The following is a 13,085-nucleotide window of genomic DNA, read 5'->3' on the forward strand; positions in this document are numbered from 1 at the left end:
TTTCCCAACTTCACTCTCTCATCTTCATCAGCAACATAATCATACAATTGTGAAATTATTCCAACTAAAATATATATAATGCAACACAGGTATTATGGTGCAACATAAAGGAGTATGTAAACTTAAAGGAATAGTTTGATATTTTGGAAAGTATGCTTATTCACACAAGATCAATACCACTCCCATATATGGCCACGAAATATAAGACTACAGCCGATTAACTTAGTTTCGCACAAAGACCGGAAACAGGGTGAAACAGCTAGCCTGGCTCTGTCCAAAGGTAACAAAAATTCACCTACGAGCACCTCCAAAGCTATCCAATTCACATGTTACACCTTGTTTTTTTTTATCTGTATTTGTAATTGTAAAAATAAGTGTAATTTAAGCATTCTGCCATGCTGCTCTCATAATAGCGGAAAAAGTAAGAGAGATAGATAGATAGAGAGAGAGAGAGACTCTTTGCAGGTAAATATCTACTCAAGTATTTTAAATTTTCCTTTCCTTATAAAAGCATGAAGTTGCAGTGAGGAAAACTGATAATATATAGTATGACATTGTAAGGAACTGACTGACTGTAAATAAAAGACTGTTACAGACATGTCATGTTTTTTCTGGTTGTGCTTGAGTTGCAAATGTGCACACAGAGATAATGACAAGAGAGAGGGAGGGAGAGAGAGAGAGAGAGAGAGAAAGAGAGAGAGAGAGAGAGAGAGAGAGAGAGAAAGAGAGAGAGAGAGAGAGAGAAAATGACCTCCCCTGCCACAGAGGAACGCTGAGTTCTCGCAGCAGAGGGCTGGGTCTTGGTCACCGTAGCCTTGGACAATCTATGACAGCCTATGGAAAAGCCGTCTGCTACAGAGCCCTCTCCCCCACAAACCCTGGCAGCATCAACATGACCTTGTGTTTCAATAAGAGAAGAGGGAGTTAGAGGGAGAGAGAGAGTGAATGTGCTCTTTGGGATTGTGTTTGTGCATCTGTGTGTTCATCCATGTGTATGTTCGTCCGTGTGTGTGTGTGTGTGTGTTTAGGCACAGATATTTTTGGGACAATGTGAATGATGTGAATAAATGAGTGTGAACTAATGAGTGTGAACTAATAAATGAGTGTGAACTAATTTAATCATCACCAATATGTGACATGTGTAAAATCTACTATGGATGATGCTATAGGTTGCTCATAAAACAGTTTAAAACAGAAGACATTACAAACCTACAACACCACACAGCTTAAAAAGAGCAGGAAAGAAAGGCAGGGGCATTATATAAAGAACTATCCCAGTATACCACAAGATGACCGGCACAAGTTCAGGTATTTAATCAGTGACAGAGGATTTCTGTGTTGCAACTGGCACAGATTAAAAGCACCATGAAAGCAAAATGATAAATACAGAGGATGTTTACCAGTGTGGCTAACTGCCATGTCAGTAGATGGAAACCCCATTCCGTGATGAATCATTCAAACGTTGTTCATCGTTGCAAAGAAATCTGACCCAAAACAATGTAATTCAACTAGAAAAAAACCCATTAACTTTACTCCAGACTACTGCACTATGATGTAGCCTGTTGCACAGCACACACTGTACTCTTTAAAAAGAACATGTACACTGCGAGTAGTAATTTCTGCCCGCAGGTACTGTTCTGCTGGGGTTGGCATCTGTGCACGTGGTGGGGAAATATAGCAGTACACCCTGTTAGAACACACTGTTCCACAACAGTACTGTGCGGGAAGGGATTCTCAGCACGGTGCTTTCCAGGTTTCAATGGCAAGAATGAGGATATAGTATTACTAAGTGCTCTCCATGCACACTTTGCTCTTCGTGAGCTCACATTGATGTAATGGAGCCCAGAAAAAAAATCAAGAGATTGATCTAAAAAAACAAACAACAAAAACGAAAAAAGGAGGAACACTGTAGACATGAGATAAGTGCTTCATTCCACAGCCCTGCTGTGATGCAATGCAAGATGCAAGGACTCGGGTGTCAGGGTTATTAACCTCATTTGTTTATTACGGCTGCAAATGAAAGAGTTCAACTCAAGGAACAAAAGACTGAAATTCCTCCTTCACCTTGACTTGCCATCACTCCCCTGCGAACACACAAATGCACTCGCGCTTGATGGCGACCCTTTGACTTTGCTCCCGACAAGCTTCCTGACAAACGACTTAGGGCCACGTCCAGATAAGTTCCATTCATTTTGGTCAGGGACCCATTTCAACTTTGATCTGTGCGTGGGAGAACAGAGAAAAGGAAATACAAATTTGGAGCTTTTAACTTCTTACAACTAAATTAGCTTTGTATTTAGATGCCTTTACAAAATACTTTGTAACAGTGCCATGAAACAGTTTTATGAATTGGAATATGTATTATTACTGTTGCAGAGACAGAGGGCTTAAAGAAACTAAGGTTGGGTTTACTGAGTCATTCGGTTATTTAACCAGGAGATCCAGCAGTGACAGATAAGAACCTGGGATGCATGTCAGAATCAGAGATAACTAGCAGGACAACAGGAAGTGCCATCTAGCGGGGTCGTGTTCCACTCATGCATAAATGTACACACAATTAGCATCCAAACCTCCCTTGCAACAAAAAGCAGGATGTTCTGGCCAGTCTTTTTGGCTGTACTCTTACATACTGCACGTCCTACCTTCTTGACTGTAAGTTCCTTTCATATGCCACTAAAAGAAAGAAAGGCATTTTTTTTAGCTGAGAGGAATTCATCCTCCCAACCATTCCCTTTCCCCTTCACTCCTGAGCAGGCCATAAACACTGAGGCGTGAAGTAGACTCACACCCAACAGCACAAATTCATGGTCAGACATTTAGGGAAGAAAAGTTTGTTCTAAGAATTAAGCTTAGCAGTTAATGAATTGCTACAGAGTCTTAGAGACAGTATGTTACAGTAATGTACCTCAGCAGAGCTATCAAGATGGCAAGTATGGGTTAAATGCAACGTCTGAGCTACTATAAAAAGGACAAAGAGCAGTGGGACTTAAATGTTAAATGTGTAGATTTTGTGATTTTTCTTTTGGCGTTTTAGCTTAGAAAATTACTTGAATGATTAATCTGTTCGTTGCTATCCAATAAATTTCCTTGATTGACTAACTGATTTGTTGACTTGTTAAACTGTTTCACCTCCAAACAGCAGCCCACATTAAAAAAAATCAAGTGAATTTAGACAGTATACTGACTAATTTTTGTTTACTTCTGACTTTTCCAGTGTGAAGGCACTAAAGCCTCAATAGTTAGTATGCCGTATGGCATTAGAACACAGCTGCACAGCTAGATTTAAACATTACATCATAATAAAGTAAATAGAATAAAACAAAAAAACTATAGAGGTTAATTAATTAATAGTTCCGCTTCCAGCAGGTGAAACTAAGATATAACAGCTGATAGTGGAGGGCTTTGAGGAGGAAGCCCCACCCCCACAAGAAGGATCAATGCACATAAATGGAAGAGGTCACAGACCTTTGACATCTCCTTTCAGCCGGGGGAAGGGCACAGGTCTTTGTGAGATTGGCTTTAATGATCCAATTGTCAGCTATGTCACGCACCTTCATACAGTACATACAGTTTGTCTCACATTTTGCTCCAACCTGTGCACAAACCACCCTTACTCTGTGTCCTTTCGCTAAACCGCCCAGCCGTAAGTGTGAGGTCTGGATAAAAAGTATTGCCCTGTATCTCACTTGCTGTCTGCATCCAGCTGCCTTGTTTTGCTCTTCATCACTCCCACATCTGTTTTAACCTCCTCTCCCATCTCTCCCCCTGCTCAGACTCCCCAGCTCCTCTCCAGACCTTATCTGTGCTTTTCCTCCCTCCTCTTTCATGCTGTATTTTTAGAGGGATTTGGTCACTTAAAAGACTTTCTAAGATACTTTGATACATTTCACTCCTTGTAAATCACTGGTTTTTTTTGCAAGACGCAAAACATTACATCAATCTAATATTCAGATTCTGGATGAATGAGTTCAAGATACACACTCAGTCACAGAAAACTATTGAAATGACTGATTTAGAGCGAATCTAATTTATCCATGTGTAAATCTGACTTCCTGCTACAGAATGACACTGGCTTTACAGTCTGTGAATATTTTTCTTTCTGTTATTGAGACTCAGACACGACTAGTGAGCACGGTGTTCCTGGCATTCTTGACCCTCAATAAAAAGGACAGGTTAAAACTTTACAAGCATCCATGCGGAACACATCTGGCTCTGCAGATCAGCAGCGAGATGCTGGTTTAATTTTCAGCTTTCTCGAAAATGGCCATTGAACAGTTCAGCTCATATCTGATCTACAACGACCTTGCTGTGGTCATTAGCTAAATCTATCTATTCTCTTCAGATTCTAAGCAGCCTTATATTAGAAACTGTTACTGCTAAAGCAATAAAAATATCTTACTAAGAATCATTAAATATCTTGCTAGGTAGTGAAAAGAATACACATAAACATATGACACAATGAGATGGATTTCTATTATTGATTTTTCTATTGCTGATAATATGTCGTTTTGGTTAAGATAGTAAGTAACTAGTTTTAAAACAGGACTGTAACACTGTTGCATTGCTACTTTTTAAAATATCCAAACACTTCTTCCCCCACTGGTGTTTAATTATCTATTTCCAGATCATGGAGTGCGTTTTACCGATGATCATCTGTCCATGTCACCACAAGCATGTGGCACAAGGAAACATTTGGAAAAGATGGCCCTGAGTCCTGCCTCGGCAGTTTGATGAATGCTGTTTTGAGGACCACCTGTTTTCTGGGTCCTCTCACAACGTGCTCAAAAAAGTGTCAAACAAAAGCCGTGATCTCTCTAGCAGAGATTTCATCCCTTGGACCATCTGTACTCAGGATCAGAGAGGCCCACAATGACTAAGAAGCACCTCTGAAAGGATCAAGAGAAGCTAATGCATTTCTGTCCTGGTGATGTTTTTGTGATGTAAGATGGCAATGCGAATGATCTGTGAGGGTGTTTCATGTGAAATATTTTGCCTCATTGATGAATATTTAAAATGTTTTTGGAGTTAGCTGAAACCAAAGCAGAAACTGAAACCTCTTCATTATTGACTGGATTGATTATCAGTGGTTATGAATGCCGTTTTGTTATGACACCGAACGCGAACCTGAGTTATCTATCACAAACTAGTTTGACAGACACAAATATTAAAAAACGTGTGAATGAAAAACACTGTGTTTCAAATGAACATGCATTCCTTCTATTTCCCCCCCAGAAAAAAATAGAAACACTGAGGGCCATCTGAGCAAACACACAGCATAAACAGCAAAAGGCGAATCGTGATGTGCTCAAAATGATTGTGAGGGAATAATGAGAGGAAATAAATCAATCTGTTACCCTGGTGACAACTGCCCTATGTGCAAATGGACGTGAAATAGTCATTTATCCGCAGCTTGGTCAAGCTTTTTCACATGTGAAATGACATGTTGCATTTTTAGAAAACCTCTTTCCCTCACAGCAGGTCTTCTTCACCATAAAACAACTTTGACCGAGAGCTCGGGATAAAAACAGAGAGGGAACCATTATCATAACAAGATGAAAGGATGACAAAGGTATTTTGAATTATTGTTTAAAATGGTTTACTATTTAAAAGAGGGCGCCTCTTAATTCATTTTTAATTATGTATATTTCATTTTGGTTCAATGGTTTTCCTAAAAGTGTACTTTTATGTGCCCCACGAGTTCATTATTTATCAAAAACATGCAGATGGAATTTATCCAGCTCACTTGACGTAAACCCTGAGCCACTTTACTAATCATGTTTGAGAAATAAAAGGTTAAGGTGCCACAATCACACAAAGAGAATGCCCACTGCCAAACCCCAACAACTCAAGGCCTTCACAAGGCAACATGAGAAGGAGATGTCTCATTCAAGGCTAAAGAGGGAAACCTGTCCGAGCGCAGGAGTGGTGTCACGGGGGCCTTACTTATCTCCTCCCAGATTAAGTCCCAATTGTTCACCGGGAACAAAGGCAGCCAGTGAGGAAACCAGCCCCCCAAGGGCCAGATGGTCAGCGTTCAGAGCCCCCTGACCCCTCCAGCCCTTGCCCTCTCTGACAGGGCTGCACGTGCTCTAGGCAAGACGGGCCACCCAGCAAATTCCCAATCCACACTGCTCGTATAGAACATGTACTCACATGATACTGTGCTACCTACCTGACTTAAAGTGATGTTTCTCTTTAGTAGATAGTTATCTTTCCATAGAATGTGTAGTTGCAGAAGACAACCACGAATGTCAAATATTGCAAATCTGTGCTTAATGGCAACAATCAGGCTTCTAGGTAATATTTCTCATCATGTATTCAAATATTTTAAAGCTCATAAATGTAAATTTCTACAGGTCTGGGCTAGAAATTGCTAGATAAGACAAGAAAATGCTGCATTAATAAAAAAAGTGTATGTTGGGCATTTGACATTACAGTTGCTGCATCGTCAGTGCCCCTCTGCGTCTGGTAAAAAACATATCTACTTTGCTTTAGGACCTTGTAATGTGCATGTTGTTCTCATTAGCTCTAATGACATTTTGAAAGTACAAGAAGAGGGGGTAGTGGAGACATGAGGAATGTAACCTTTGGGACATGAAACATGACAAATGGCAGATTAGATGTGGTCAAGACAGACTGGTTTGCCTGTAATTACAATGACAAACCACCAAATACATCTCCTGGTCGCTCTTATCTGATATGACTATCTAAGCTGCTGAAGCCTGTTTCCAGACAGAGCCTTAGGCAACTGTAACAGTCTCCAACAGACAAACATGTAAATTAGTGGCTTGGTTCCAGATATAGCCTACTTGACATAACTTTGTCAACTGTTATTGATTTGCAGGAGTGACATTTATAAAAATTTAATAAAATGTATTATCTGCATTTTGAGGCGAAACAGATGGATTTACAACTAGATAGCCTATGTTATTTGACAGCTGATCTAAATTATGTGTTCATTGGCAATTTCTTTTCTGCCACAGGTTAAACAAAAGTTCCACAATGACACTCATATCACATTGCCACATAGAACTAATTAGGTGCGCCAACACTGTAGCCGAGCATCACTGACAGCCATGACATGACCTTCGGCATGGCTTCATTTGTGCAAATATAAAGGAGCAAATAAAAGAAGACAATGAAAAAACTTTTTTTTAAAAGTGTTATTCATGCAGTATTTCCGAGCATTCAAACGGGCTTACAGAGCTGACAGATTACACCTTATTGCCTCTCTTCATACTTTGTCATACTAATTAGGCTACCCCTTCCTATAAAACAGCCCAGAGGTAGTTTCAATGCCATATGAAATTCACCGGTGAAACAAACTTCAAACATCTGTTTCAGCCTCGTTGACGCACCGACGCCACCAGACTGCAGGGAGACCGTCCTCCGGAGAGCGTTCCCAGCCAAATCATTTTTATAAACGGTTACATGCTTTTTTATACGACATGTGTTTTTTAAGCAAGTGTGAGGATGCAGAAAAAAGGCAACAGCGTGCACTCCTTCTGTGCAAAAGCGGCTCTGAACTGATCATGCTCATAATAGAGTTGTCCAGCCCAAACCACTGCGTACTAGAGTTCCCTATCCTCACACCCAGGCCTACCTTTATCCACACGGAAACGGGTCTGTGGGTAAATTCGCGTCCGGCTGGCTCCAACAGCACCAACACCGCTGCTGCTGCTGCTGCTTCGACCTGCTCTGCTCTGCAACAGCTGATCTATGCGCAGCGAGGGAGCCGCCAAGTGACGTCAGGAACTTACTGTACGTACCGTTTGGTTCAGTGCAGCGAGGCAAAGTTCAGTGCAGCTTGTTGGAGGATAAAAACAGGACATCACAAACATTTTTATCCATCCGTCTATCCGTGACATTGTCATGTGGCTAGTTTGTTGTTCTTATGAAACCGCTAACGATAATTAACCGGTTAAATGAACCAAAAGTAACTTTTTGAAAGTAGGCTACAGTAAAGAGGAGAACCCAGAGAGAGACGGTGTTATAGACAGGCTATAGACAGCAAAAATGACTGAATCAAACAGGATAATAAAGTAATTAACAAAATGAATGAAACAAACGTGCAAACAAAGCTAAGGGAACATATTAATCATCCATTCACTGACACATCTAGGCATACCTAGCCTACATATCTACATACATTCTACATGTAAGATAGCCTACTGTAGCCTAGCCTAGATATATCAAAAAGTTATAATTCGCTTACCTGTAGGCAATATTTTATTTTCAAACGGCAGGACACAACTCATATGTACAGAACGGGTTGGGTTTCTAAAGTTTAATTTAAACATCTCCCTCTGCTGGTAGACATACAGAACTGATGCATTTATTTAGGCTGCACTGTAAATGACTTCGTATTGCATGTGTTGTACAGAAATCATCTTAAAATGAAGGCAACATCTTCAGCCTATAGCGTTGAATATAAATATAAAGTGAGCACGTGGCAGTATGTGCCACAAAAGTCAAGATCATGGACTTCAAGCTTCTGAACACAAGGGCTCGTAATCAATTGTAAAACACCGCCCCCTGTTGACATGACAAATCTGCCCTGGTTACAGTTATCAATGGTATGTTAATATTACTATTAAAGGATTACATTAAATGTTGTTAAACAACTGGTATTAAGTAACAAACGTGTTTATTCTGTATTAGAAAGGGCAAACATTTATTTTAAATAAGTGCAGCATTTGCATCAAACAAATAAATTAATAAAGACCAGCTGCCATTCTCCAGGGAGCAATATTGACAGCAGGTCCTAGAAGCATTTCCTATACACGCGCGCGCACACACACACACACACACACACACACACACACACATATATATATATATATATATATGTGTGTGTGTATATATGAGGAGCTTTTGAAGCTAACTGATCCTGTAATCTGATGGTCATGGTTGCTAACTTTGAACTCAGCTAAGGATATTAAAGCATTACAGCATGACCTTTCAAACGAAAACGCAGGTATGCTGGTGCTTTCTAGATATCAGTGAGAGCCATCTGACCTTTTATAACTCACAGGGGCGAGAGGGACATTTATCAATGAACTGAATGGTGCTGGGAAAAATACAATAGCATAGAAAAGAGTAGAGTAGAATAGATTAGAATAGACTATTTACTATAAGGTATGGTTCTGAACCAAAATCATCTCTAACCCATTTGGAAAGTTTGCATTACTCAATAGAACAGAATAAGTAATTCATTCATGTAACCTCTATGCATACTTTACATCACTGAACTTAACAGAATGAAATAGAAAAGGCAATTTATTTAAGGCTCCCGCCCAAACCAGTAATTCACATGAAAAACTTTGATTACTCAATAGTAAGCGATTTGATTATAATCCAGAAACAAGTACACCTGTAGTCTTTGTGACAGTTTTCATTGCTGAATAGAATAGAATAGAACCGAATAGAGCAGAATATTATGGTACAGAACCAAAAGCAGCTGTTAGTAACCCATGTGGATAATTTCAGTAACTGAATAAAACAGAACAGAAATAGAATAGAAATGAACATTTAAACTTTTTGACAGCAAAACAATACATATAGGTAGCTTTTCAGTAGCATCCTTTACATTTCATCCAGCGGAAACAGCAACATGTTGCCATTATCAGACTGAACGTTTTGAATGCGCCTCGAGAGGGTGCATGCGCAGTACATGACGTTTTGAAGTTGCTTCTCCGGGGTGTTTGAACAGGAAGGCGGACATGTTGGTCAGGCTCAGAAAATCGGGCATCGTCTGCTGTTTTTCTGCGAAAACGAACACACGTCTAAACCCGATTTCTAAGTCTTCGATCTGAGAGATAAGACAGTTTGGACTCGGAACAGACGACGGTCAAAGACAGTGCACGGGATGCGGCGGAAGGACTGCCGTTAAACGTTGTAACGACGCGTTTAAACCTGATCGAAATTTGGAAGAAGCAGAAGTTTTTCCCCCACCACTTCTACTTTTGAGCTGTCAGATTCTATTGTCGTTTTCTGCAAGGGCCTGGCACAGATACGGGAACGGGCCTGGACTAACCTTCCCACGAACTGTGCATTCCAAAAAGACATTACATTTACGTTTTAATTGCCTTTTGTTTGGATGCACCAACGTTTTAAGCCCTTATCCTGGTGTCCTGCGGAGGCTGACTAATCTGTCGCCGCATTTATCTTTGCCACTGAAGTTGTTTGCCACTCATACTGGGAAAACATCTTTCCGCTCTGAAAATGTGGCTTTTGTATATTCAATATAAATATAAACTTTTCATCGTCTGTGAAAGCTCGAGGAGAACGATGTATTTTCTTTGAAGTGAGGTGTAAAGTTCACACGAAGAAAGGGACATTTGGCTAGCTAGCTACCGCTGGCTGCTAAAGCTAGCTAGCCAGCCTTCTGCCTCGCCAGTGAGCTGTTTTTGTTCATAACCCAACCAACATCGGGGAGTTCAACAGCAAAAATGTCTGCTCAGGAAAGTTTGGAGGCTCGATTTGAAAAAATCGACGCCATGTTGAAGGACCCAAAGTCAGAAGTAAACACGGATTGTCTTCTGGTAAGTTTGTAGCTTGTTAGCTGGCTAGGCAGCTAAGCAAAGAAAGCCAACCATCCGGGGTCAGTCTACTGCTTGGAGCAGAAATTCTTTCCGAGTCCAACAAGTAGCCTCAATTGTCACTTAAGGATTGTGCTGCTATTGACGCCGACTGGCCAGTTTGACTGGCACACTTCATCTAACAGTAACCTACGTGCGATCGTACGTTATGTGTATTAAGGATTTGCAAAACGAAAAATCCGCAGTTTGAGCGTCTGGTATCCTACAATCAAATACTGGATAAACTCGCCGCCGAAAACTATTAAGCTAATTGCCAGGAGTAGCATTGAAGTTGTCAGATTATTTTATATTAACGTTAGTTAAGCCAGTTCAAACAAATCGTACTATTAATTGTTTAGATTTAATTATCTAAGCTTTATTTGAAGTGAGGCTGCCTGTTGAAACCTGCAGGCCTCCAGCTGCATCAGTACACCTGTTGGCTGGAGTTTGCCCTGGCTGCTTCCTGTCTATGGGCGATAAACTTATGAAGTGACACTCCTCACGTCTGAGGAAAGCAGGCTGCTGCTGCCACGTGCTATACCCCAAAGCAACACCTTCATAGGTTTTTAATACATGCGGCAATCCCAGGAACTGACTCACCATGGAGTGGGTGCCAATGGGATGTTGTTGTGTCAAGTGTTTGTTGATATGAGGAGCCATTCAGTTTGGTTGGCAGTGGCACTCAGTGTTTTCACAAGGATTTGGCTCTTAGTGACTCATGGGAGCGCCCAATGTAGTGGGATGAAACCAAAATTCACATGGCTAACTGGACGGAACATTTTGGCATGAGTTAGCAGGGACTCACATTGGCACCTATGTTTTGTGGTTGCAGGTATAACCTAAGTTTTGAGCAAGGAATGGCTGTTCTGGTTCCCAGTATACAGTAGTTTCATTGTCACTCATTCAGGTGTTGGGCACATAAAGTCATACTCTGTGATTAATGATGCCTTCATGTTGATTGCGTGATATAGGACGTATTAGCAGACAAACTGACTTATCAAGCAAAAGAACATCATAGAAGCAGCCTGTTTTGGGACGGGGGCTTGTCCTAAAAACCCTACCCACACACGCAACTTGGAGTGTTTGTGTATAGGCTGCTGTAGATAGCTGTCTTTTGAAAAGAAAACATGCTTAGTCTGTATGATCTCCCATCCTGTTGCAGAAAGAGGCAATTAAACTCACCTAAAAGTGCACACAGTCTGCATTTTTAATGGCAAAAAGCTGTGGGGACTGTTCCTGCTGGCAGCCACACACACAAGGGTGTTGTTCCTCCTTTTTCCCCTTTTCTGCAATCTCGCCTGATCAGTGAATGGAGGCCTTTTGCTGGGACTCTCTCTGCCACCATGCAACTCCACCCACAGCTTAATAAAATTCCATGCTAATCAAATAACCTCTTGTCTTTGACTGGCCTGGTGTTCCCTGTGTGTCCCAAAGCCATTCTGCACGTCTGGAGAGAGTTGAGAGCAGGCAGGGAGCTCTGAGGTAGCTGGGTGTGGGCTCTGCTCTCTACCCATAAACCAAAATTATGTGGACTGAAGACTCATGTTTCTGAACGCCGTGAATCAGGACATTTAACTCATAAAGCAGCCAGCATGCTTGGCTATGAGTAATAGGTTCCATCAGATTGTACAATGCAAGCCTTTTACTGGCCATGTTTCTATACCTGGGTCTTGAGCTGGCATTGCTTTCTGCCTGAAGTATAGCACTGTTGGGATTATACATTTTTCCCATAGAAGCCTGGTCTGTGTTACATGATGGTGACATTTGTCTTGCACCTTACCACTCAGCCCTGGCCTGGCCAATTGAGCAACATATTTGAACCCTGTTGCCCTTATCTTCACCCCCTAAATAAATCCTGCTTGGAGAGAAGAGCGCAGTTATCTGGATGGGCTGCCCCCTCCTCAATCACTGTGCTGTAGGCAGGCCTCTAAGCACCAATCTGAACAGACAGAATTCCTGACATTGTGATGTGAACTGATATTAACGGTCGGAGCATTGCCCATATGTTTTTCTGTCTGCAACAATTAATGTCTTGCATCACATAATTTTATCAAAAGATATATATTAGGATTGGACATCCTCACCTTAGTTGAAATTAAGCGGTAGGATCTGTTCATCATTTGGTAAATTAGAATGGTTAGAACTTGTTTTGCACAGGCCTTTCCTCTATTTCTGACTAAGGCCTCCTCCCGACACAGTCTTTGTTCTTATTTTGACACTTGGCGTGCATTAGTTTCTCTGTGTTTTGATCCCTCCTTCATCTGTTATTTGGACTCTAAATCTGTAATAAGAGTAATTACAGGAAACTTCCAGGCGAGTAAACCAGACTCGCCGACATGACTTGATTGACTGTGTGAATGCTGCATGTACATGTTGGGGTGGATGCTCTTATTTCTAAGTCATTAAGCATAGAAATAGCTAAATCAACAACACTCTACATTGTATAGTTCATGTGGTAGGTCGCTGTGATACAAACAGGCATATTGAGCTTTGTGGTAATTCATA

General features: G+C 41.0%; 2 protein-coding genes across 3 annotated transcripts in view; one reads left to right on the forward strand and one right to left on the reverse strand.

Annotated features, from left to right (window-relative positions):
• The window catches only part of greb1l (GREB1 like retinoic acid receptor coactivator), a 43,637-nt gene extending 35,882 nt beyond the window's left edge, over positions 1-7,755 (reverse strand). The window contains exon 1 of the mRNA XM_038717776.1: positions 7,604-7,755. The gene's annotated coding sequence lies outside the window, so the exon portion shown is untranslated. The remainder of the gene's footprint in view (positions 1-7,603) is intronic.
• A 1,935-nt stretch (positions 7,756-9,690) lies between these two features.
• Positions 9,691-13,085, forward strand: part of rock1 (Rho-associated, coiled-coil containing protein kinase 1) — a 29,515-nt gene continuing 26,120 nt past the window's right edge. For both annotated transcript variants that reach the window (XM_038717782.1, XM_038717783.1), the window contains exon 1: positions 9,691-10,544. In XM_038717782.1, the coding sequence (XP_038573710.1) occupies positions 10,452-10,544 (93 nt within the window). In that variant the 5' untranslated portion in view covers positions 9,691-10,451. The remainder of the gene's footprint in view (positions 10,545-13,085) is intronic.

The sequence above is a fragment of the Micropterus salmoides genome, unplaced genomic scaffold (assembly GCF_014851395.1).
Source record: "Micropterus salmoides isolate LMB-PRFRI ecotype aquatic unplaced genomic scaffold, ASM1485139v1 Ms_hic_scaffold_14, whole genome shotgun sequence".
Classification (NCBI taxonomy): Eukaryota; Metazoa; Chordata; class Actinopteri; order Centrarchiformes; family Centrarchidae; genus Micropterus; species Micropterus salmoides.